This window comes from Nothobranchius furzeri, chromosome 11 (assembly GCF_043380555.1).
Source record: "Nothobranchius furzeri strain GRZ-AD chromosome 11, NfurGRZ-RIMD1, whole genome shotgun sequence".
NCBI classification, from domain to species: domain Eukaryota; kingdom Metazoa; phylum Chordata; class Actinopteri; order Cyprinodontiformes; family Nothobranchiidae; genus Nothobranchius; species Nothobranchius furzeri.
Window position 1 is genome coordinate 8,949,794 of NC_091751.1, and position 24,826 is coordinate 8,974,619.

Below are 24,826 nucleotides of genomic sequence, written 5' to 3' on the forward strand. Positions count from 1 at the left end.
CAACACTGGGTCTGACTGAGGGCCTCCATGAGAGAAGCCCAAGCAAGACGCGCCCCGAGGAGAGTCTTGCCACATGTCAACACTGGGTCTGACAGAGGGCATCCAGGAGAGAGGCCCAAGCAATACGCGCCCCGAGGAGCGTCTTGCCACATGTGAACAATGGGTCTGACTGAAGGCCTCCAGGAGAGAAGACAAAGCAAGACGCGCCCCGAGGAGCTTCTTTCCACATGTCAACAATGGGTCTTACTGAGGGCCTCCATGAGAGAAGCCCAAGCAAGACGCGCCCCGAGGAGTGTCTTGCCACATGTCAACACTGTGTCTGACTGAGCGCCTCCAGGAGAGAGGCCCAAGCAAGACGCGCCCGGAGGAGCGTCTTGCCACATGTCAGCACTCGGTCTGACTGAGCGCCTCCAGGAGAGAGGCCCAAGCAAGACGCGCCCCGAGGAGCATCTTGACACATGTCTCCTCTGGGTCTGACTGAGTGCCTCCAGGAGAGAGGCCCAAGCAAGACGTGCCCCGAGGAGCGTCTTGCCACATGTCAACACTGGGTCTGACTGAGTGCCTCCATGAGAGAAGCCCAAGCAAGACGCGCTCCGAGGAGCATCTTGCCACATGTCAACACTGGGTCTGACTGAGAACCTCCAGGAGAGAGGCCCAAGCAAGACGCGCCCCGAGAAATGTCTTGCCACCTGTCAACACTGGGTCTGACTGAGCGCCTCCAGGAGAGAGGCCCAAGCAAGACGCGCCCCGTGGAGCGTCTTGTCACATGTCACTACTCGGTCTGACTGAGCGCCTCCAGGAGAGAGGCCCAAGCAAGACGTGCCCCGCGGAGCGTCTTGCCACATGTCAACACTGGGTCTGACTGAGCGCCTCCAGGAGAGAGGCCCAAGCAAGACGCGCCCCGAGGAGCGTCTTGCCACATGTGAACACTGCGTCTGACTGAGCGCCTTCAGGAGAGAGGCCCAAGCAAGACGCGCCCCGAGGAGCATCTTGACACATGTCTCCTCTGGGTCTGACTGAGTGCCTCCAGGAGAGAGGCCCAAGCAAGACGTGCCCCGAGGAGCGTCTTGCCACATGTCAACACTGGGTCTGACTGAGTGCCTCCATGAGAGAAGCCCCAGCAAGACGCGCCCCGAGGAGCATCTTGCCACATGTCAACACTGGGTCTGACTGAGAACCTCCAGGAGAGAGGCCCAAGCAAGACGCGCCCCGAGAAATGTCTTGCCACCTGTCAACACTGGGTCTGACTGAGCGCCTCCAGGAGAGAGGCCCAAGCAAGACACGCCCCGAGGAGCGTCTTGTCACATGTCACTACTCGGTCTGACTGAGCGCCTCCAGGAGAGAGGCCCAAGCAAGACGTGCCCCGAGGAGCGTCTTGCCACATGTCAACAATGGGTCTGACTGAGGGCCTCCAGGAGAGAAGCCCAAGCAAGAAGCGCCCCGAGGAGCGTCTTGCCACATGTCAACACTGGGTCTGACTGAGCGCCTCCAGGAGAAAGGCCCGAGCAAGACACGCCCCGAGGAGCGTCCTCACACATGTCAACACTGGGTCTGACTGAGGGCCTCCATGAGAGAAGCCCAAGCAAGACGCGCCCCGAGGAGAGTCTTGCCACATGTCAACACTGGGTCTGACAGAGGGCATCCAGGAGAGAGGCCCAAGCAATACGCGCCCCGAGGAGCATCTTGCCACATGTGAACAATGGGTCTGACTGAAGGCCTCCAGGAGAGAAGACAAAGCAAGACGCGCCCCGAGGAGCTTCTTGCCACATGTCAACAATGGGTGTTACTGAGGGCCTCCAGGAGAGAAGCCCAAGCAAGACGCGCCCCGAGGAGTGTCTTGCCACATGTCAACACTGTGTCTGACTGAGCGCCTCCAGGAGAGAGGCCCCAGCAAGACGCGCCCCGAGGAGTGTCTTGCCTTATGTCATCACTCGGTCTGACAGAGGGCATTCAGAAGAGAGGCCCAAGCAATACGCGCCTGGAGGAGCGTCTTGCCACATGTCACCACTGGGTCTGAATGAGCGCCTCCAGGAGAGAGGCCCCAGCAAGACGCGCCCGGAGGAGCGTCTTGCCACATGTCAACACTGGGTCTGACAGAGGGCCTCCAGGAGAGAGGCCCAAGCAAGACGCGCTCCGAGGAGCGTCTTGCCACATGTCACCTCTGGTTCTGACTGAGCGCCTCCAGGAGAGAGGCCCAAGCAAGACGCGCCCCGAGGAGCGTCTTGTCACATGTCAACACTGGGTCTGTCTGAGCGCCTCCAGGAGAGAAGCCCAAGCAAGACGCCCCCCGAGGAGCGTCTTGCCACATGTCAACAATGGGTCTGACTGAGGGCCTCCAGGAGAGAAGCCCAAGCAAGACGCGCCCCGAGGAGCGTCTTGACACATGTCAACACTGGGTCTGACAGAGGGCCTCCAGGAGAGAGGCCCAAGCAAGACGCGCCCCGAGGAGTGTCTTGCCACATGTCACCACTGGGTCTGACTGAGCGCCTCCAGGAGAGAAGCCCAAGCAAGACGCGCCCCGAGGAGCGTCAGGCCACATGTCACTACTCAGTCTGACTGAGCGCCTCCAGGAGAGAGGCCCAAGCAAGACGCGCCCCGAGGAGCATCTTGCCTTATGTCATCACTCGGTCTGACTGAGCGCCTCCAGGAGAGAGGCCCAAGCAAGACGCGCCCCGAGGAGCGTCTTGCCACATGTCAACAATGGGTCTGACTGAGGGCCTCCAGGAGAGAGGCCCAAGCAAGATGCGCCCGGAGGAGCATCTTGCCACATGTCACCTCTGGTTCTGACTGAGCGCCTCCAGGAGAGAGGCCCAAGCAAGACGCGCCCCGAGGAGCGTCTTGCCACATGTCAGCACTCGGTCTGACTGAGCACCTCCAGGAGAGAGGCCCAAGCAAGATGCGCCCGGAGGAGCATCTTGCCACATGTCACCTCTGGTTCTGACTGAGCGCCTCCAGGAGAGAGGCCCAAGCAAGACGCGCCCCGAGGAGCGTCTTGCCACATGTCAGCACTCGGTCTGACTGAGCACCTCCAGGAGAGAGGCCCAAGCAAGACGCGCCCCGAGGAGCGTCAGGCCACATGTCAACAATGGGTCTGACTGAGGGCCTCCAGGAGAGAAGCCCAAGCAACACGCGGCCCGAGGAGCGTCTTGCCACATGTCAGCACTCGGTCTGACTGAGCGCCTCCAGGAGAGAGGCCCAAGCAAGACGCGCCCCGAGGAGCGTCTTGCCACATGCCAACAATGGGTCTGACTGAGGAACTCCAGGAGAGAAGCCCAAGCAAGACGCGCCCCGAGGAGCGTCTTGACACATGTCAACACTGGGTCTGACAGAGGGCCTCCAGGAGAGAGGCCCAAGCAAGACATGCCCCGAGGAATGTCTTGCCACATGTCACCACTTGGTCTGACTAAGCGCCTCCAGGAGGGAGGCCCGAGCAACATGCGCCCCGAGGAGCGTCAGGCCACATGTCACTACTCAGTCTGACTGAGCGCCTCCAGGAGAGAGGCCCAAGCAAGACGCGCCCGAGGAGCGTCTTGCCACGTGTCAACACTGGGTCTGACTGAGCGCCTCCAGGAGAAAGGCCCGAGCAAGACACGCCCCGAGGAGCGTCCTCACACATGTCAACACTGGGTCTGACTGAGGGCCTCCATGAGAGAAGCCCAAGCAAGACGCGCCCCGAGGAGAGTCTTGCCACATGTCAACACTGGGTCTGACAGAGGGCATCCAGGAGAGAGGCCCAAGCAATACGCGCCCCGAGGAGCGTCTTGCCACATGTGAACAATGGGTCTGACTGAAGGCCTCCAGGAGAGAAGACAAAGCAAGACGCGCCCCGAGGAGCTTCTTGCCACATGTCAACAATGGGTCTTACTGAGGGTCTCCATGAGAGAAGCCCAAGCAAGACGCGCCCCGAGGATTGTCTTGCCACATGTCAACACTGTGTCTGACTGAGCGCCTCCAGGAGAGAGGCCCCAGCAAGATGCGCCCCGAGGAGCGTCTTGCATTATGTCATCACTCGGTCTGACAGAGGGCATTCAGAAGAGAGGCCCAAGCAATACGCGCCCCGAGGAGCGTCTTGCCACATGTCACCACTGGGTCTGAATGAGCGCCTCCAGGAGAGAGGCCCCAGCAAGACGCGCCCCGAGGAGCGTCTTGCCTTATGTCATCACTCGGTCTGACAGAGGGCATTCAGAAGAGAGGCCCAAGCAATACGCGCCCCGAGGAGCGTCTTGCCACATGTCACCACTGGGTCTGAATGAGCGCCTCCAGGAGAGAGGCCCCAGCAAGACGCGCCCCGAGGAGCGTCTCGCCTTATGTCAGCACTCGGTCTGACTGAGCGCCTCCAGGAGAGAGGCCCAAGCAAGATGCGCCCGGAGGAGCGTCTTGCCACATGTCAACACTGGGTGACAGAGGGCCTCCAGGAGAGAGGCCCAAGCAAGATGCGCTCCGAGGAGCGTCTTGCCACATGTCACCTCTGGTTCTGACTGAGCGCCTCCAGGAGAGAGGCCCAAGCAAGACGCGCCCCGAGGAGCGTCTTGTCACATGTCAACACTGGGTCTGTCTGAGCGCCTCCAGGAGAGAAGCCCAAGCAAGACGCCCCCCGAGGAGCGTCTTGCCACATGTCAACAATGGGTCTGACTGAGGGCCTCCAGGAGAGAAGCCCAAGCAAGACGCGCCCCGAGGAGCGTCTTGTCACATGTCAACACTGGGTCTGTCTGAGCGCCTCCAGGAGAGAAGCCCAAGCAAGACGCCCCCCGAGGAGCATCTTGCCACATGTGAACAATGGGTCTGACTGAAGGCCTCCAGGAGAGAAGACAAAGCAAGACGCGCCCCGAGGAGCGTCTTGCCACATGCCAACAATGGGTCTGACTGAGGAACTCCAGGAGAGAAGCCCAAGCAAGACGCGCCCCGAGGAGCGTCTTGACACATGTCAACACTGGGTCTGACAGAGGGCCTCCAGGAGAGAGGCCCAAGCAAGACGTGCCCCGAGGAATGTCTTGCCACATGTCACCACTTGGTCTGACTAAGCGCCTCCAGGAGGGAGGCCCGAGCAACATGCGCCCCGAGGAGCGTCAGGCCACATGTCACTACTCAGTCTGACTGAGCGCCTCCAGGAGAGAGGACCAAGCAAGACGCGCCCGGAGGAGCGTCTTGCCACATGTCAGCACTCGGTCTGACTGAGCGCCTCCAGGAGAGAGGCCCAAGCAAGACGCGCCCCGAGGAGCATCTTGACACATGTCTCCTCTGAGTCTGAGTGAGTGCCTCCAGGAGAGAGGCCCAAGCAAGACGTGCCGCGAGGAGCGTCTTGCCACATGTCAACACTGGGTCTGACTGAGTGCCTCCATGAGAGAAGCCCCAGCAAGACGCGCCCCGAGGAGCATCTTGCCACATGTCAACACTGGGTCTGACTGAGAACCTCCAGGAGAGAGGCCCAAGCAAGACGCGCCCCGAGAAATGTCTTGCCACATGTCACTACTCGGTCTGACTGAGCGCCTCCAGGAGAGAGGCCCAAGCAATACGCGCCCCGAGGAGCATCTTGCCACATGTCAACACTGGGTCTGACTGAGCGCCTCCAGGAGAGAGGCCCAAGCAAGACGCGCCCCGAGGAGTGTCTTGTCACATGTCACTACTCGGTCTGACTGAGCGCCTCCAGGAGAGAGGCCCAAGCAAGACGTGCCCCGCGGAGCGTCTTGCCACATGCCAACACTGGGTCTGACAGAGGGCCTCCAGGAGAGAGGCCCAAGCAAGATGCGCCCCGAGGAGTGTCTTTCCACGTGTCACCACTAGGTCTGACTGAGCGCCTCCAGGAGAGAGGCCCAAGCAAGACGCGCCCCGAGGAGCGCCTTGCCACATGTAAGCACTCGGTCTGACTGAGCGCCTCCAGGAGAGAGGCCCAAGCAAGACGTGCCCCGCGGAGCGTCTTGCCACATGTCAACACTGGGTCTGACTGAGCGCCTCCAGGAGAGAGGCCCAAGCAAGACGCGCCCCGAGGAGCGTCTTGCCACATGTGAACACTGGGTCTGACTGAGCGCCTCCAGGAGAGAGGCCCAAGCAAGACGCGCCCGGAGGAGCGTCTTGCCACATGTCAGCACTCGGTCTGACTGAGCGCCTCCAGGAGAGAGGCCCAAGCAAGACGCGCCCCGAGGAGCATCTTGACACATGTCTCCTCTGGGTCTGACTGAGTGCCTCCAGGAGAGAGTTCCAAGCAAGACGTGCCCCGAGGAGCGTCTTGCCACATGTCAACACTGGGTCTGACTGAGTGCCTCCATGAGAGAAGCCCCAGCAAGACGCGCCCCGAGGAGCATCTTGCCACATGTCAACACTGGGTCTGACTGAGAACCTCCAGGAGAGAGGCCCAAGCAAGACGCGCCCCGAGAAATGTCTTGCCACCTGTCAACACTGGGTCTGACTGAGCGCCTCCAGGAGAGAGGCCCAAGCAAGACGCGCCCCGAGGAGCGTCATGTCACATGTCACTACTCGGTCTGACTGAGCGCCTCCAGGAGAGAGGCCCAAGCAAGACGTGCCCCGAGGAGCGTCTTGCCACATGTCAACAATGGGTCTGACTGAGGGCCTCCAGGAGAGAAGCCCAAGCAAGAAGCGCCCCGAGGAGCGTCTTGCCACATGTCAACACTGGGTCTGACTGAGCGCCTCCAGGAGAAAGGCCCAAGCAAGACACGCCCCGAGGAGCGTCCTCACACATGTCAACACTGGGTCTGACTGAGGGCCTCCATGAGAGAAGCCCAAGCAAGACGCGCCCCGAGGAGAGTCTTGCCACATGTCAACACTGGGTCTGACAGAGGGCATCCAGGAGAGAGGCCCAAGCAATACGCGCCCCGAGGAGCGTCTTGCCACATGTGAACAATGGGTCTGACTGAAGGCCTCCAGGAGAGAAGACAAAGCAAGACGCGCCCCGAGGAGCTTCTTTCCACATGTCAACAATGGGTCTTACTGAGGGCCTCCATGAGAGAAGCCCAAGCAAGACGCGCCCCGAGGAGTGTCTTGCCACATGTCAACACTGTGTCTGACTGAGCGCCTCCAGGAGAGAGGCCCAAGCAAGACGCGCCCGGAGGAGCGTCTTGCCACATGTCAGCACTCGGTCTGACTGAGCGCCTCCAGGAGATAGGCCCAAGCAAGACGCGCCCCGAGGAGCATCTTGACACATGTCTCCTCTGGGTCTGACTGAGTGCCTCCAGGAGAGAGGCCCAAGCAAGACGTGCCCCGAGGAGCGTCTTGCCACATGTCAACACTGGGTCTGACTGAGTGCCTCCATGAGAGAAGCCCCAGCAAGACGCGCCCCGAGAAGCATCTTGCCACATGTCAACACTGGGTCTGACTGAGAACCTCCAGGAGAGAGGCCCAAGCAAGACGCGCCCCGAGAAATGTCTTGCCACCTGTCAACACTGGGTCTGACTGAGCGCCTCCAGGAGAGAGGCCCAAGCAAGACGCGCCCCGAGGAGCGTCTTGTCACATGTCACTACTCGGTCTGACTGAGCGCCTCCAGGAGAGAGGCCCAAGCAAGACGTGCCCCGAGGAGCGTCTTGCCACATGTCAACAATGGGTCTGACTGAGGGCCTCCAGGAGAGAAGCCCACGCAAGAAGCGCCCCGAGGAGCGTCTTGCCACATGTCAACACTGGGTCTGACTGAGCGCCTCCAGGAGAAAGGCCCAAGCAAGACACGCCCCGAGGAGCGTCCTCACACATGTCAACACTGGGTCTGACAGAGGGCATCCAGGAGAGAGGCCCAAGCAATACGCGCCCCGAGGAGCGTCTTGCCACATGTGAACAATGGGTCTGACTGAAGGCCTCCAGGAGAGAAGACAAAGCAAGACGCGCCCCGAGGAGCTTCTTTCCACATGTCAACAATGGGTCTTACTGAGGGCCTCCATGAGAGAAGCCCAAGCAAGACGCGCCCCGAGGAGTGTCTTGCCACATGTCAACACTGTGTCTGACTGAGCGCCTCCAGGAGAGAGGCCCAAGCAAGACGTGCCCCGCGGAGCGTCTTGCCACATGTCAACACTGGTTCTGACTGAGCGCCTCCAGGAGAGAGGCCCAAGCAAGACGCGCCCCGAGGAGCGTCTTGCCACATGTGAACACTGGGTCTGACTGAGCGCCTCCAGGAGAGAGGCCCAAGCAAGACGCGCCCGGAGGAGCGTCTTGCCACATGTCAGCACTCGGTCTGACTGAGCGCCTCCAGGAGAGAGGCCCAAGCAAGACGCGCCCCGAGGAGCATCTTGACACATGTCTCCTCTGGGTCTGAGTGAGTGCCTCCAGGAGAGAGGCCCAAGCAAGACGTGCCGCGAGGAGCGTCTTGCCACATGTCAACACTGGGTCTGACTGAGTGCCTCCATGAGAGAAGCCCCAGCAAGACGCGCCCCGAGGAGCATCTTGCCACATGTCAACACTGGGTCTGACTGAGAACCTCCAGGAGAGAGGCCCAAGCAAGACGCGCCCCGAGAAATGTCTTGCCACATGTCACTACTCGGTCTGACTGAGCGCCTCCAGGAGAGAGGCCCAAGCAATACGCGCCCCGAGGAGCATCTTGCCACATGTCAACACTGGGTCTGACTGAGCGCCTCCAGGAGAGAGGCCCAAGCAAGACGCGCCCCGAGGAGCGTCTTGTCACATGTCACTACTCGGTCTGACTGAGCGCCTCCAGGAGAGAGGCCCAAGCAAGACGTGCCCCGCGGAGCGTCTTGCCACATGCCAACACTGGGTCTGACAGAGGGCCTCCAGGAGAGAGGCCCAAGCAAGACGCGCCCCGAGGAGTGTCTTTCCACGTGTCACCACTAGGTCTGACTGAGCGCCTCCAGGAGAGAGGCCCAAGCAAGACGCGCCCCGAGGAGCGCCTTGCCACATGTAAGCACTCGGTCTGACTGAGCGCCTCCAGGAGAGAGGCCCAAGCAAGACGTGCCCCGCGGAGCGTCTTGCCACATGTCAACACTGGGTCTGACTGAGCGCCTCCAGGAGAGAGGCCCAAGCAAGACGCGCCCCGAGGAGCGTCTTGCCACATGTGAACACTGGGTCTGACTGAGCGCCTCCAGGAGAGAGGCCCAAGCAAGACGCGCCCGGAGGAGCGTCTTGCCACATGTCAGCACTCGGTCTGACTGAGCGCCTCCAGGAGAGAGGCCCAAGCAAGACGCGCCCCGAGGAGCATCTTGACACATGTCTCCTCTGGGTCTGACTGAGTGCCTCCAGGAGAGAGTTCCAAGCAAGACGTGCCCCGAGGAGCGTCTTGCCACATGTCAACACTGGGTCTGACTGAGTGCCTCCATGAGAGAAGCCCCAGCAAGACGCGCCCCGAGGAGCATCTTGCCACATGTCAACACTGGGTCTGACTGAGAACCTCCAGGAGAGAGGCCCAAGCAAGACGCGCCCCGAGAAATGTCTTGCCACCTGTCAACACTGGGTCTGACTGAGCGCCTCCAGGAGAGAGGCCCAAGCAAGACGCGCCCCGAGGAGCGTCTTGTCACATGTCACTACTCGGTCTGACTGAGCGCCTCCAGGAGAGAGGCCCAAGCAAGACGTGCCCCGAGGAGCGTCTTGCCACATGTCAACAATGGGTCTGACTGAGGGCCTCCAGGAGAGAAGCCCAAGCAAGAAGCGCCCCGAGGAGCGTCTTGCCACATGTCAACACTGGGTCTGACTGAGCGCCTCCAGGAGAAAGGCCCAAGCAAGACACGCCCCGAGGAGCGTCCTAACACATGTCAACACTGGGTCTGACTGAGGGCCTCCATGAGAGAAGCCCAAGCAAGACGCGCCCCGAGGAGAGTCTTGCCACATGTCAACACTGGGTCTGACAGAGGGCATCCAGGAGAGAGGCCCAAGCAATACGCGCCCCGAGGAGCGTCTTGCCACATGTGAACAATGGGTCTGACTGAAGGCCTCCAGGAGAGAAGACAAAGCAAGACGCGCCCCGAGGAGCTTCTTTCCACATGTCAACAATGGGTCTTACTGAGGGCCTCCATGAGAGAAGCCCAAGCAAGACGCGCCCCGAGGAGTGTCTTGTCACATGTCAACACTGTGTCTGACTGAGCGCCTCCAGGAGAGAGGCCCAAGCAAGACGCGCCCGGAGGAGCGTCTTGCCACATGTCAGCACTCGGTCTGACTGAGCGCCTCCAGGAGAGAGGCCCAAGCAAGACGCGCCCCGAGGAGCATCTTGACACATGTCTCCTCTGGGTCTGACTGAGTGCCTCCAGGAGAGAGGCCCAAGCAAGACGTGCCCCGAGGAGCGTCTTGCCACATGTCAACACTGGGTCTGACTGAGTGCCTCCATGAGAGAAGCCCCAGCAAGACGCGCTCCGAGGAGCATCTTGCCACATGTCAACACTGGGTCTGACTGAGAACCTCCAGGAGAGAGGCCCAAGCAAGACGCGCCCCGAGAAATGTCTTGCCACCTGTCAACACTGGGTCTGACTGAGCGCCTCCAGGAGAGAGGCCCAAGCAAGACGCGCCCCGTGGAGCGTCTTGTCACATGTCACTACTCGGTCTGACTGAGCGCCTCCAGGAGAGAGGCCCAAGCAAGACGTGCCCCGCGGAGCGTCTTGCCACATGTCAACACTGGGTCTGACTGAGCGCCTCACGGAGAGAGGCCCAAGCAAGACGCGCCCCGAGGAGCGTCTTGCCACATGTGAACACTGCGTCTGACTGAGCGCCTTCAGGAGAGAGGCCCAAGCAAGACGCGCCCCGAGGAGCATCTTGACACATGTCTCCTCTGGGTCTGACTGAGTGCCTCCAGGAGAGAGGCCCAAGCAAGACGTGCCCCGAGGAGCGTCTTGCCACATGTCAACACTGGGTCTGACTGAGTGCCTCCATGAGAGAAGCCCCAGCAAGACGCGCCCCGAGGAGCATCTTGCCACATGTCAACACTGGGTCTGACTGAGAACCTCCAGGAGAGAGGCCCAAGCAAGACGCGCCCCGAGAAATGTCTTGCCACCTGTCAACACTGGGTCTGACTGAGCGCCTCCAGGAGAGAGGCCCAAGCAAGACACGCCCCGAGGAGCGTCTTGTCACATGTCACTACTCGGTCTGACTGAGCGCCTCCAGGAGAGAGGCCCAAGCAAGACGTGCCCCGAGGAGCGTCTTGCCACATGTCAACAATGGGTCTGACTGAGGGCCTCCAGGAGAGAAGCCCAAGCAAGAAGCGCCCCGAGGAGCGTCTTGCCACATGTCAACACTGGGTCTGACTGAGCGCCTCCAGGAGAAAGGCCCGAGCAAGACACGCCCCGAGGAGCGTCCTCACACATGTCAACACTGGGTCTGACTGAGGGCCTCCATGAGAGAAGCCCAAGCAAGACGCGCCCCGAGGAGAGTCTTGCCACATGTCAACACTGGGTCTGACAGAGGGCATCCAGGAGAGAGGCCCAAGCAATACGCGCCCCGAGGAGCGTCTTGCCACATGTGAACAATGGGTCTGACTGAAGGCCTCCAGGAGAGAAGACAAAGCAAGACGCGCCCCGAGGAGCTTCTTGCCACATGTCAACAATGGGTGTTACTGAGGGCCTCCAGGAGAGAAGCCCAAGCAAGACGCGCCCCGAGGAGTGTCTTGCCACATGTCAACACTGTGTCTGACTGAGCGCCTCCAGGAGAGAGGCCCCAGCAAGACGCGCCCCGAGGAGTGTCTCGCCTTATGTCATCACTCGGTCTGACAGAGGGCATTCAGAAGAGAGGCCCAAGCAATACGCGCCTGGAGGAGCGTCTTGCCACATGTCACCACTGGGTCTGAATGAGCGCCTCCAGGAGAGAGGCCCCAGCAAGACGCGCCCCGAGGAGCGTCTTGCCTTATGTCAGCACTCGGTCTGACTGAGCGCCTCCAGGAGAGAGGCCCAAGCAAGACGCTCCCCGAGGAGCGTCTTGCCACATGTCAACAATGGGTCTGACTGAGGGCCTCCAGGAGAGAGGCCCAAGCAAGATGCGCCCGGAGGAGCGTCTTGCCACATGTCAACACTGGGTCTGACAGAGGGCCTCCAGGAGAGAGGCCCAAGCAAGACGCGCTCCGAGGAGCGTCTTGCCACATGTCACCTCTGGTTCTGACTGAGCGCCTCCAGGAGAGAGGCCCAAGCAAGACGCGCCCCGAGGAGCGTCTTGTCACATGTCAACACTGGGTCTGTCTGAGCGCCTCCAGGAGAGAAGCCCAAGCAAGACGCCCCCCGAGGAGCGTCTTGCCACATGTCAACAATGGGTCTGACTGAGGGCCTCCAGGAGAGAAGCCCAAGCAAGACGCGCCCCGAGGAGCGTCTTGACACATGTCAACACTGGGTCTGACAGAGGGCCTCCAGGAGAGAGGCCCAAGCAAGACGCGCCCCGAGGAGTGTCTTGCCACATGTCACCACTGGGTCTGACTGAGCGCCTCCAGGAGAGAGGCCCAAGCAAGACGCGCCCCGAGGAGCGTCAGGCCACATGTCACTACTCAGTCTGACTGAGCGCCTCCAGGAGAGAGGCCCAAGCAAGACGCGCCCCGAGGAGCATCTTGCCTTATGTCATCACTCGGTCTGACTGAGCGCCTCCAGGAGAGAGGCCCAAGCAAGACGCGCCCCGAGGAGCGTCTTGCCACATGTCAACAATGGGTCTGACTGAGGGCCTCCAGGAGAGAGGCCCAAGCAAGATGCGCCCGGAGGAGCGTCTTGCCACATGTCACCTCTGGTTCTGACTGAGCGCCTCCAGGAGAGAGGCCCAAGCAAGACGCGCCCCGAGGAGCGTCTTGCCACATGTCAGCACTCGGTCTGACTGAGCACCTCCAGGAGAGAGGCCCAAGCAAGACGCGCCCCGAGGAGCGTCAGGCCACATGTCAACAATGGGTCTGACTGAGGGCCTCCAGGAGAGAAGCCCAAGCAACACGCGGCCCGAGGAGCGTCTTGCCACATGTCAGCACTCGGTCTGACTGAGCGCCTCCAGGAGAGAGGCCCAAGCAAGACGCGCCCCGAGGAGCGTCTTGCCACATGCCAACAATGGGTCTGACTGAGGAACTCCAGGAGAGAAGCCCAAGCAAGACGCGCCCCGAGGAGCGTCTTGACACATGTCAACACTGGGTCTGACAGAGGGCCTCCAGGAGAGAGGCCCAAGCAAGACGTGCCCCGAGGAATGTCTTGCCACATGTCACCACTTGGTCTGACTAAGCGCCTCCAGGAGGGAGGCCCGAGCAACATGCGCCCCGAGGAGCGTCAGGCCACATGTCACTACTCAGTCTGACTGAGCGCCTCCAGGAGAGAGGCCCAAGCAAGACGCGCCCGAGGAGCGTCTTGCCACGTGTCAACACTGGGTCTGACTGAGCGCCTCCAGGAGAAAGGCCTGAGCAAGACACGCCCCGAGGAGCGTCCTCACACATGTCAACACTGGGTCTGACTGAGGGCCTCCATGAGAGAAGCCCAAGCAAGACGCGCCCCGAGGAGAGTCTTGCCACATGTCAACACTGGGTCTGACAGAGGGCATCCAGGAGAGAGGCCCAAGCAATACGCGCCCCGAGGAGCGTCTTGCCACATGTGAACAATGGGTCTGACTGAAGGCCTCCAGGAGAGAAGACAAAGCAAGACGCGCCCCGAGGAGCTTCTTGCCACATGTCAACAATGGGTCGTACTGAGGGTCTCCATGAGAGAAGCCCAAGCAAGACGCGCCCCGAGGATTGTCTTGCCACATGTCAACACTGTGTCTGACTGAGCGCCTCCAGGAGAGAGGCCCCAGCAAGACGCGCCCCGAGGAGCGTCTTGCATTATGTCATCACTCGGTCTGACAGAGGGCATTCAGAAGAGAGGCCCAAGCAATACGCGCCCCGAGGAGCGTCTTGCCACATGTCACCACTGGGTCTGAATGAGCGCCTCCAGGAGAGAGGCCCCAGCAAGACGCGCCCCGAGGAGCGTCTTGCCTTATGTCATCACTCGGTCTGACAGAGGGCATTCAGAAGAGAGGCCCAAGCAATACGCGCCCCGAGGAGCGTCTTGCCACATGTCACCACTGGGTCTGAATGAGCGCCTCCAGGAGAGAGGCCCAAGCAAGACGCGCCCCGAGGAGCGTCTTGCCACATGTCAACACTGGGTGACAGAGGGCCTCCAGGAGAGAGGCCCAAGCAAGACGCGCTCCGAGGAGCGTCTTGCCACATGTCACCTCTGGTTCTGACTGAGCGCCTCCAGGAGAGAGGCCCAAGCAAGACGCGCTCCGAGGAGGGTCTTGCCACATGTCACCTCTGGTTCTGACTGAGCGCCTCCAGGAGAGAGGCCCAAGCAAGACGCGCCCCGAGGAGCGTCTTGTCACATGTCAACACTGGGTCTGTCTGAGCGCCTCCAGGAGAGAAGCCCAAGCAAGACGCCCCCCGAGGAGCGTCTTGCCACATGTCAACAATGGGTCTGACTGAGGGCCTCCAGGAGAGAAGCCCATGCAAGACGCGCCCCGAGGAGCGTCTTGTCACATGTCAACACTGGGTCTGTCTGAGCGCCTCCAGGAGAGAAGCCCAAGCAAGACGCCCCCCGAGGAGCGTCTTGCCACATGTCAACAATGGGTCTGACTGAGGGCCTCCAGGAGAGAAGCCCAAGCAAGACGCGCCCCGAGGAGCGTCTTGACACATGTCAACACTGGGTCTGACAGAGGGCCTCCAGGAGAGAGGCCCAAGCAAGACGCGCCCCGAGGAGTGTCTTGCCACATGTCACCACTGGGTCTGACTGAGCGCCTCCAGGAGAGAGGCCCAAGCAAGACGCGCCCCGAGGAGCGTCAGGCCACATGTCACTACTCAGTCTGACTGAGCGCCTCCAGGAGAGAGGCCCAAGCAAGACGCGCCCCGAGGAGCATCTTGCCTTATGTCATCACTCGGTCTGACTGAGCGCCTCCAGGAGAGAGGCCCAAGCAAGACGCGCCCCGAGGAGCGTCTTGCCACATGTCAACAATGGGTCTGACTGAGGGCCTCCAGGAGAGAGGCCCAAGCAAGATGCGCCCGTAGGAGCGTCTTGCCACATGTCACCTCTGGTTCTGACTGAGCGCCTCCAGGAGAGAGGCCCAAGCAAGACGCGCCCCGAGGAGCGTCTTGCCACATGTCAGCACTCGGTCTGACTGAGCACCTCCAGGAGAGAGGCCCAAGCAAGACGCGCCCCGAGGAGCGTCAGGCCACATGTCAACAATGGGTCTGACTGAGGGCCTCCAGGAGAGAAGCCCAAGCAACACGCGGCCCGAGGAGCGTCTTGCCACATGTCAGCACTCGGTCTGACTGAGCGCCTCCAGGAGAGAGGCCCAAGCAAGACGCGCCCCGAGGAGCGTCTTGTCACATGCCAACAATGGGTCTGACTGAGGAACTCCAGGAGAGAAGCCCAAGCAAGACGCGCCCCGAGGAGCGTCTTGACACATGTCAACACTGGGTCTGACAGAGGGCCTCCAGGAGAGAGGCCCAAGCAAGACGTGCCCCGAGGAATGTCTTGCCACATGTCACCACTTGGTCTGACTAAGCGCCTCCAGGAGGGAGGCCCGAGCAACATGCGCCCCGAGGAGCGTCAGGCCACATGTCACTACTCAGTCTGACTGAGCGCCTCCAGGAGAGAGCCCCAAGCAAGACGCGCCCGAGGATCGTCTTGCCACGTGTCAACACTGGGTCTGACTGAGCGCCTCCAGGAGAAAGGCCCGAGCAAGACACGCCCCGAGGAGCGTCCTCACACATGTCAACACTGGGTCTGACTGAGGGCATCCAGGAGAGAGGCCCAAGCAATACGCGCCCCGAGGAGCGTCTTGCCACATGTGAACAATGGGTCTGACTGAAGGCCTCCAGGAGAGAAGACAAAGCAAGACGCGCCCCGAGGAGCTTCTTGCCACATGTCAACAATGGGTCTTACTGAGGGCCTCCATGAGAGAAGCCCAAGCAAGACGCGCCCCGAGGAGTGTCTTGCCACATGTCAACACTGTGTCTGACTGAGCGCCTCCAGGAGAGAGGCCCCAGCAAGACGCGCCCCGAGGAGCGTCTTGCCTTATGTCATCACTCGGTCTGACAGAGGGCATTCAGAAGAGAGGCCCAAGCAATACGCGCCCCGAGGAGCGTCTTGCCACATGTCACCACTGGGTCTGAATGAGCGCCTCCAGGAGAGAGGCCCCAGCAAGACGCGCCCTGAGGAGCGTCTTGCCTTATGTCAGCACTCGGTCTGACTGAGCGCCTCCAGGAGAGAGGCCCAAGCAAGATGCGCCCGGAGGAGCGTCTTGCCACATGTCAACACTGGGTCTGACAGAGGGCCTCCAGGAGAGAGGCCCAAGCAAGACGCGCTCCGAGGAGCGTCTTGCCACATGTCACCTCTGGTTCTGACTGAGCGCCTCCAGGAGAGAGGCCCAAGCAAGACGCGCCCCGAGGAGCGTCTTGTCACATGTCAACACTGGGTCTGTCTGAGCGCCTCCAGGAGAGAAGCCCAAGCAAGACGCCCCCCGAGGAGCGTCTTGCCACATGTCAACAATGGGTCTGACTGAGGGCCTCCAGGAGAGAAGCCCAAGCAAGACGCGCCCCGAGGAGCGTCTTGACACATGTCAACACTGGGTCTGACAGAGGGCCTCCAGGAGAGAGGCCCAAGCAAGACGCGCCCCGAGGAGTGTCTTGCCACATGTCACCACTGGGTCTGACTGAGCGCCTCCAGGAGAGAGGCCCAAGCAAGACGCGCCCCGAGGAGCGTCAGGCCACATGTCACTACTCAGTCTGACTGAGCGCCTCCAGGAGAGAGGCCCAAGCAAGACGCGCCCCGAGGAGCATCTTGCCACATGTCAGCACTGGGTCTGACTGAGCGCCTCCAGGAGAGAGGCCCAAGCAAGACGCTCCCCGAGGAGCGTCTTGCCTTATGTCATCACTCGGTCTGACTGAGCGCCTCCAGGAGAGAGGCCCAAGCAAGACGCGCCCCGAGGAGCGTCTTGCCACATGTCACCTCTGGTTCTGACTGAGCGCCTCCAGGAGAGAGGCCCAAGCAAGACGCGCCCCGAGGAGCGTCTTGCCACATGTCAGCACTCGGTCTGACTGAGCACCTCCAGGAGAGAGGCCCAAGCAAGACGCGCCCCGAGGAGCGTCAGGCCACATGTCAACAATGGGTCTGACTGAGGGCCTCCAGGAGAGAAGCCCAAGCAACACGCGGCCCGAGGAGCGTCTTGCCACATGTCAGCACTCGGTCTGACTGAGCGCCTCCAGGAGAGAGGCCCAAGCAAGACGCGCCCCGAGGAGCGTCTTGCCACATGCCAACAATGGGTCTGACTGAGGAACTCCAGGAGAGAAGCCCAAGCAAGACGCGCCCCGAGGAGCGTCTTGACACATGTCAACACTGGGTCTGACAGAGGGCCTCCAGGAGAGAGGCCCAAGCAAGACGTGCCCCGAGGAATGTCTTGCCACATGTCACCACTTGGTCTGACTAAGCGCCTCCAGGAGGGAGGCCCAAGCAACATGCGCCCCGAGGAGCGTCAGGCCACATGTCACTACTCAGTCTGACTGAGCGCCTCCAGGAGAGAGGCCCAAGCAAGACGCGCCCGAGGAGCGTCTTGCCACGTGTCAACACTGGGTCTGATTGAGGGCCTTCTGGAGAGAGGCCCAAGCAAGACACGCCCAGAGGAGTGTCTTGCCACATGTCAACAATGGTTCTTACTGAGGGCCTCCGGGAGAGAAGCCCAAGCAAGACGCGCCCCGAGGAGCTTCTTGCCACATGTCAGCACTCGGTCTAACTGAGTGCCTCCAGGAGAGAGGCCAAAGCAAGACGCCCCCCGAGGAGCGTCTTGACACATGTCAACACTGGGTCTGACAGAGGGCCTCCATGAGAGAGGTCCAAGCAAGACGCGCCCCGAGGAGTGTCTTGCCAAATGTCAACACTGGGTCTGACTGAGCGCCTCAGGGAGAGAGGTCCAAGCAAGACGCGCCCCGAGGAGCGTCTTGCCACATGTCACTACTCGGTCTGACTGAGCGCCTCAGGGGGAGAGGTCCAAACAAGACGCGCCCCGAGGAGCGTCTTGCCACATGTCAACACTGGGTCTGACTGAGTGCCTCCATGATAGAAGCCCCAGCAAGACGCGCCCCGAGGAGCGTCTTGCCACATGTCACTACTCGGTCTGTTTGAGCGCCTCAGGGAGAGAGGTCCAAGCAAGACGCGCCCCGAGGAGCGTCTTGCCACATGTCACTACTCGGTCTGACTGAGCGCCTCAGGGGGAGAGGTCCAAACAAGACACGCCCCGAGGAGCGTCTTGACCATAGACTGTACATATACTGGACAATTCGATTCCATAGGCTTCAATAACATGTTATCTGTCCATAGTGGGAGGTGTCCACCACCGCCATTTTGACCGTGTCACAGGTTCCGTCCAGCCCAGACAATTCCATAAAAGGGAAGAGAGGAGGCGCTGAGGGTGTGGCTGTAAGGCTGGGCTCGAGTGACGACACCCAGGCGAACTAGCTACGAGCTAACCTGAAGCTAACCCTGGCTAACCCAAAGCTAAAGCGGAGGTGGGAGCCGAGCTAACGGATGTAGCCACCTAGCTTCAACCCAACCGGAGCTAACTGGAACACCCATCGACCTGAACCTTACACGGAGTTTAGGTGGAGGTTTTCTGCGCCTGTTCGTGAGAAGTACCAGTATTAAAAAAGTTTTAAATCGGTAAGTTTATAATTTATTTCCGTAATGAAAACATTTTGCTTTGAGCAAGTTTTCAGTACAGTTTTTTTCGGCGCTATCACTCCTGAGTCGCACCAGCCATTAAATGTATCATGAATAAGAGAAAATATATTTAAGTCGTATTTTGGGGGGACATTTTATTATCTTTCTTACAAAATCTGAGACCAAGCGTTTCACATAGCAACACAAGCACCGGTAACCATAACAGAATGAACAACAGCCAGCAGAGGAGAGGATGGCGGTGTTTCAAACCCTCCCGGCCGGCGAGGACAGCTCATTCCTGGGCTGGAGCCGGCCCTCAGCACCCCGCCACAGGCTCTAACAGATGCTGGCGGTGTTTGAAACCCTCCCAGCGGGACAGGGGAACTCATTCTTGTGTGGGTCGGAGTCGGCCCGCAGCAGCGCGGTGTAGCCTACATATTTTGTTATATAAGTTGCTCTGGAGTATAAGTAGCAGGACCAGCCAGAATATGTAAAAAAGTGCGAGTTATAGTCCGGAAAATATTGCAGTTATTAGTATTCGAGCTAAATTAGCAGCCTAAATACATTTCATATATTTCCAAAATGTGATACTTGTTTGTATCTTGTACAGCCAACTAGTCTTTATTCTGGACTCAGTACAATTTACCAAAAGTAAAGAGACATTCTACAGATGAAGTAAGCACAAGATAACTTACTGGAAGACACGGAATTATCATCAGAACCAGAACAAGAGAGCCTGATAACAGTCGTGAAAATAACAGTTAAAAAGTATGTATGTATAATAGAAATAAAAACATATTAGAATTAGTGTAACTCACTGTGATCCAAACAATAAATCAGCCATAGCTGATTAGTAAATATGACATGAGGTCTGGGAGTTTTTAATTTTCATTTTTATTTTTTTGTTAGATCTGTTTAAATGTCACCATGGCAGCCTGTGTGTCTCCAACATCAGCTACACAAAGCAAGTGTAAGTTCCACATACCTGTCTCACCACTTCATGTATGGTTATGTACTTTAAACAATTATGACAAACCTGTTATTTTTTCCTCCATAGCCATTTGGATCATTGGAGACAGCTATGTGAGGCGGGGTGCCCAGAGAGCTGCAGAGACAACCTTGGCCTCCCTGACGTCTGTGTCTCCTGGTTCGGTTGGGGTGGACCATCGACATACATACATGTGCCGACACTTTGCGCCCTGTTTTATAAAATGTAGTGTTAAAAATAAATGTTTTTGCTCAATTACTGGAATTTCTTTGGTTAAGACAAAAGTGAGGAATAATCATTTACAAGTTATTTGTACAACAGGCCCATTTTAAATCCCAACAGTTTCTTAGCAGCCAATAGAAATGTGTTCTTAACTAACTTTACTTGGTTTAAAAATCTTACTAAAATAAACTTGAGTGCCGTATTGCAAAACCCAATCATACTTGTTATGTAAACATTAGCTTTGTAGATATTTTTTACAGATATATATTTGTGTGCAACAAAATCCAAACTTAAATAGTTTGTCATTCTTTATTGAAAAACAACAAAATACAGTTATACAGAAGTGTGGGAAAATGATAATGTGAAAGTATTGCTATTTAAATGTAATCCTATTTATCTTTAAAAAGGAAAACTCTAAAAATGTCCTGTACAGCATCATGACAGAAGAATGGTGGTCTGTCTGTCAGAATGTGCTGAACAGATTTGCTCTTTGAAGAGGAGTGTCATGTTTGGAGGAAGGTACTTAACCCAAGACATGCAGAATACAACACTGACCAAAAACTGATGGAAAAAAATGATTTATTTATAAGGAGGAACTTAAGGTGCACAGATAAGTCTGTGGTTGGAACTGCAACAACAGCTCAGCGTCTGGAGGAGGGAGAACACAGGTGAGCTTAGGTTCTGGTTTCAAAATCCATTGTAGGCAGGCAGAGGTGTTCAGCAGACTTACTGTGGTGGGTGTACGTGTTGGCTGGAGGAGAGAGAGGTAGAGAGCCGGGGGAAGCGCAGGAGAGGGAGCAGAGGTGGAGAGAAGCGGGGCGTCCTGGTGGATGGGGCACTGGGTGAGATGAGAGGTGGGTTATGGAGGGTGGTGATAAGGTCCGTGTGTTGAATATCCAAATCCTGGAGTAGAGGTCAGTATCCAATGAGGTCGACAGGAATCCTGAAGAATGGTAAATCCAATATAAGAGCAAAAACACTACGAAATAACATTAATCCTAGGAACACTAGAGGTAACACGAGTGGCTGGTTACTACCAAAACTGAGGCAATCTTCTGGCGTCAAATTGTGTCCTCCATCCACCTTAAATAGGAAAGCACCCCGCTGATCGCTGATCAGGAACGGCTGGGGTGGAGTCACCAGAACCATGAAGAACGTGTCTCCAGAGACAACTCGGGTCCTGGTACCGATCAGGAATGCGGACCTTATCACCCAGAGCTGCCAGGTCACGCTCAAAGCCTTCATGTTCACGCTGCAGAGCCTGAACGCTGGCCAGGTGGTGGCCGTAGTTGTCTGTGTTCAGGGCCTGGTTCTTCTCCTCGATCCACTCTTTGGTCTCATCAGCGTCTCTGAGAAGACATCAGAACTCCGTCTGAGTGTGGGTCCAAACTCTACTGACCCGTAAGCGGCGCATAAGTGTGTGGGGTACCTGTGGAAGCGCTGCACCTCATGGGCGCTGCCCAGCATGTTGCAGCGAGCGCCAGCGGTTGTTCAGCTCCTGGAGAGAAACCAAACCCAGTGAGATGAAGGTGGACGCCAGCGGGCTGGACGCCGGACGAGGAAACCTGGAGACGGATCGCTCAGACAGGAAGGGAAGAGCTTCCTCTTACCTTGATGGAATTAAAGTTAGCCGTCGTCTGAACGCCCAACCGTACGGTCTGAGGTCAAAGGTCACAGGAAACACACACCAGTCAGCAGTCATACAGATGCATAAAGATAACTGTAGCCATGGCAACCAGCTGACATGTCCCCACTTTCACCAGCACCTGGTGCCTGCCGGGTCACCTGAATTCCTATGTGATGTCAGCACGGTCGGCCGTGACTGCTGCCATCAGAGGTGACCTCTGATCAGCTGAATGAACTCACCTTCTAGGGTGACGCCGTGTTACCCCGGGTTTCCACGGGAGCCGTCAGCAGCACGTTACTGCAGCAGCACGTCTTGCTCGCGTAAGCTGCTGCTTGGCCCTTCCCACGAGACGCGAAGCAGCAGGGGAGCAGCTGTCACCGACCGAGCACGAAGTCACACGAGTGACTTCGTCAGTAAACACAACAACAAGCAGGATAAAACTACAACATGGTTTGTGTTTTATGTTCTGTCCGTTTTATAATCGCCAATACGGACCTGAAAAACAAAGGAGACCGCTAGCTAGGTGATAACTTCTCACGGGGCCGCTCAGTTAGTAACCTTTTTTAAAAGTAAAGCAACCGGAAGGCAATACGCTCTTTATTCTGAAAATCTCGGTAGCTTCTCTCCATTTCCGCGTTCGATTTCCTGTCTTTCCTTCCCCAAAAATGTCGAACTTGACCCGTTTCAGAGGCGTCGCGCGTAGAAAATAGAACCGGCGTGTAAAGGCCGCGACATGCTGCTCCTGAGACGCGGCCGACTCGCGCTGCTGACGGCTCCGGTGGAAAAGGTTCTGTTGACCACAGCGGTTCCTATCAGCAGCTATGACGTGCTGCTGCAGTAACGTGCTGCTGACGACTCCTGTGGAAAGCCGGGGTTAGAGTCGGCTTCATCCTGTAAACAAACAAATGAGTGGTAACAAAAACACCACGTCTGGTTCTGGTGGAGGCGGAGGACAACATGCACCTTTCCAGGAGCAGAACCCAGATGTTCTTGTTGCTACAAACAGAGACGAGCAGAGTTAACAAACCAGGAAGTGAGAGGGACCAGCTGCTGCAGACAGGTGACGCTCACCTGAGCCTGAACCATAGGAGCCTCCTCAGCCATCAGACCTTCTGACTCCAGTTCAGATGCCACCTTGTTGATGTCCCTCAGGCGGGACTCGTTGGCCTTCAGGTCCTGCAGGACAAAAGCACCTGCTGATTATCACCTGAGCTGATCTGACAGCTGCTGCTGGAAGACAGAGAGGAGGAAAAGTCCGACCTTCTGGAAGTCGTCAAACTTCTTCTGCAAGACCTCGACCTGCTCCAGGTCCGACCCGTCTCTCCATCCTCATTCAGCTAAAGACGCGAGTTCAAGTAAAACAACCTAAAGTCACAGAAACACAAAGCAGGTGTGGAGATGTTCGCTCTGAGCTGGAGGTCGTTCCTCGGCTGTGAAGGGCACACGAACCTTGTTGGTGCTGTTGAGCAGCGTGAGGATGTCGCCCTTCTTCATGGTGACCTCTCCAGGACTCTTCTCCTGGTAGTCGTACAGAGCCAGAACCAGCTCCTTCCCGGTCTCATCGTCAGTTGGAGCCACTTGTTGCTGTCGGGTTAACAGGTCTGGTGTTAGAACGTGGTGGATAAGAATGTTCTGACGGGCCGAGGGTTCTGAACCAGCGAAGTGACCTGGACCCAAACAAAGTGAGCCAGAACCTGCAGACACCTCAGAAACATGTCAGGACCAGACCTGCTCTACCTTCCTCCATTATGGTCTCTCCTTTCTGGGTGACAGCCTTGATGCGAGGTTCATGACCTGTGATCTCAGCCTGCAGAGCCTCGTGCTTCTTCAGCAGGTTCTGGACACCAATCAGGTCCTTCCCTGAGGACACATGTTAGAGTTCAGCATTATGCAGTAGACAGACCAGTTTAACCTAGGGGTTTCTTTCTTCTACAATCTGCTCTTTAACTGTATTATTTCCTGCTATTTCAGCTGTTAACTTTATTTTTTCTGTAAGTGTTTTTCTCCCCAGAAGAAGCTACAATGATGCTTTGCTGAGCTGTGGTGGCCTCATGGAGGGGGCCATCGTCTAGCACACTGCTGCTAACCACTTAATCATTCTCCCTCTCCTGATAATAACATTTTACTTTCTTTGATGTTGGATGTGCTACTGCTAGTTTACCCGTTTAATTATAGATTCACTAGGATAAATACAATAAAGTTTATCTCTCGCCAAATAGAATATTTACTAAGAAATCACAATGTAACGTGTGTGTGTGTGTGTGTGTGTAAAAGCCATGCGTAGTGTTTATTTATAAAGCATATGTTGTTGGATTTTATCCAGAATCTAGACTTTGAAAATATATAGTTTAATTACAGTTTGATTTATTTGACATCTGTATAATGTTTATTATTTTGTTTTTTCCCCCTAAATACCTAACGTTTTAGTTAACATGAATATTAGTCATTCATCACAATACATGAAGTTACACATTTTAAATTTTAATAGGGGAAGACTGCAGGAGGGAGCAGTAAAATACAGGGGGTCCCCTGCAAAAACTAACTTTATGAGTCTGATGAAAGTTGCTGGTATTCCCGCTGCTTCTTCGGTAAACAGCGCCAACAAAAACAAAGAAACTTGGGATCTTGTCGGCGTGGCAGTGGGATTTAAGGGAAACGCTGTATGCCCTATAGACTTCTCAACGAGCTGCAGTATTTCTCCGGTCAGATCTGTCTCCGAGTTCCACGAGCGGTCAGCCCGCAGCAGCGAGGCGCCGCATCGATCAGCCTGCCCGGCATGACCGCTGGGGATTACCGGATGAAAGAATAGAGCACAGAAGTGTCCCCCCAAGCGGCGCGCCCCGTCATATTTCAACCCATTTTTATCTTAAATGCACTGGGTTTTACCCTATTACCCATTTAAATATGCCCTATTAATTATTTTACCGTATTTTACATTTAAATTTCATGGTTAAACAGTACATGCTACATGTTAAACTGATAGTTAGCTAGCTACTTCGGTAAACTCAGCTAGTTTAAAGGCAGCAGTGACATAAAATACAAATATAGATTTTAACTTACCGAAAAAAATGAAGTGGAGACTCCTTGGACGCTCTATTAGTGCAATTAATACCACTGCAAGTCATTTTGTCCAACAATTGCACCAATATTATCCAAAACAGAATTCACAAGCACAGAGACTCAAAATCCCGACACAGTTTCCAGGAGAGACCGAGGCTGTACTGAGGCCTTTCCACGGAGCTAGCTCTGTGGTCACGTGGGTCTGAGGCGGCGGTCACGTGTGTTGGATGCTCATTAATTATACAGAATTTTAGGCTTTCAATACACTTAAACAGAAGAGTGAGAAAAAAATTCACCCCCCTCAGAGTTGTCATGAGTATAAACTAGATAATTTAGACAAAAAACCATTTTTTGAACCAGGCTGTA

General features: G+C 57.0%; 3 protein-coding genes and 1 long non-coding RNA gene across 6 annotated transcripts in view; 1 reads left to right on the forward strand and 3 right to left on the reverse strand.

The window, feature by feature from the left end:
- LOC139073232 (uncharacterized) overlaps nt 1–24,826 on the reverse strand; it is an 831,732-nt gene that overhangs the window by 80,200 nt on the left and 726,706 nt on the right. The window lies entirely within an intron of this gene.
- Nucleotides 18,344–19,671, forward strand: LOC139073064 (uncharacterized). The gene is made up of 3 exons (XR_011521869.1): nt 18,344–18,563; nt 19,473–19,533; nt 19,621–19,671. It is a non-coding gene; the product is annotated as an uncharacterized lncRNA (long non-coding RNA).
- LOC139073061 (spectrin alpha chain, non-erythrocytic 1-like) lies at nt 20,336–22,739 on the reverse strand. 3 transcript variants are annotated; one of them, XM_070556015.1, is made up of 8 exons: nt 22,661–22,739; nt 22,472–22,576; nt 22,364–22,396; nt 21,384–21,431; nt 21,203–21,271; nt 20,811–21,122; nt 20,504–20,716; nt 20,336–20,421 (listed from the first exon to the last, which is right to left on the reverse strand). In XM_070556015.1, exons 6-8 carry the CDS (start codon nt 21,016–21,018, stop codon nt 20,357–20,359), a joined length of 486 nt encoding a protein of 161 aa, XP_070412116.1. In that variant the 5' UTR covers nt 21,019–21,122; nt 21,203–21,271; nt 21,384–21,431; nt 22,364–22,396; nt 22,472–22,576; nt 22,661–22,739; the 3' UTR covers nt 20,336–20,356. The 3 variants fall into 3 exon arrangements, with proteins under 3 accessions (XP_070412116.1, XP_070412117.1, XP_070412118.1); XM_070556016.1 differs by lacking the exons at nt 22,364–22,396; nt 22,472–22,576; nt 22,661–22,739 and adding an exon at nt 21,640–21,753; XM_070556017.1 differs by lacking the exons at nt 20,336–20,421; nt 22,364–22,396; nt 22,472–22,576; nt 22,661–22,739 and adding an exon at nt 21,640–21,753.
- Nucleotides 22,595–24,607, reverse strand: LOC139073063 (spectrin alpha chain, non-erythrocytic 1-like). The gene is made up of 4 exons (XM_070556018.1): nt 24,461–24,607; nt 23,138–23,260; nt 22,850–23,067; nt 22,595–22,765 (listed from the first exon to the last, which is right to left on the reverse strand). Exons 2-4 carry the CDS (start codon nt 23,145–23,147, stop codon nt 22,730–22,732), a joined length of 264 nt encoding a protein of 87 aa, XP_070412119.1. The 5' UTR covers nt 23,148–23,260; nt 24,461–24,607; the 3' UTR covers nt 22,595–22,729.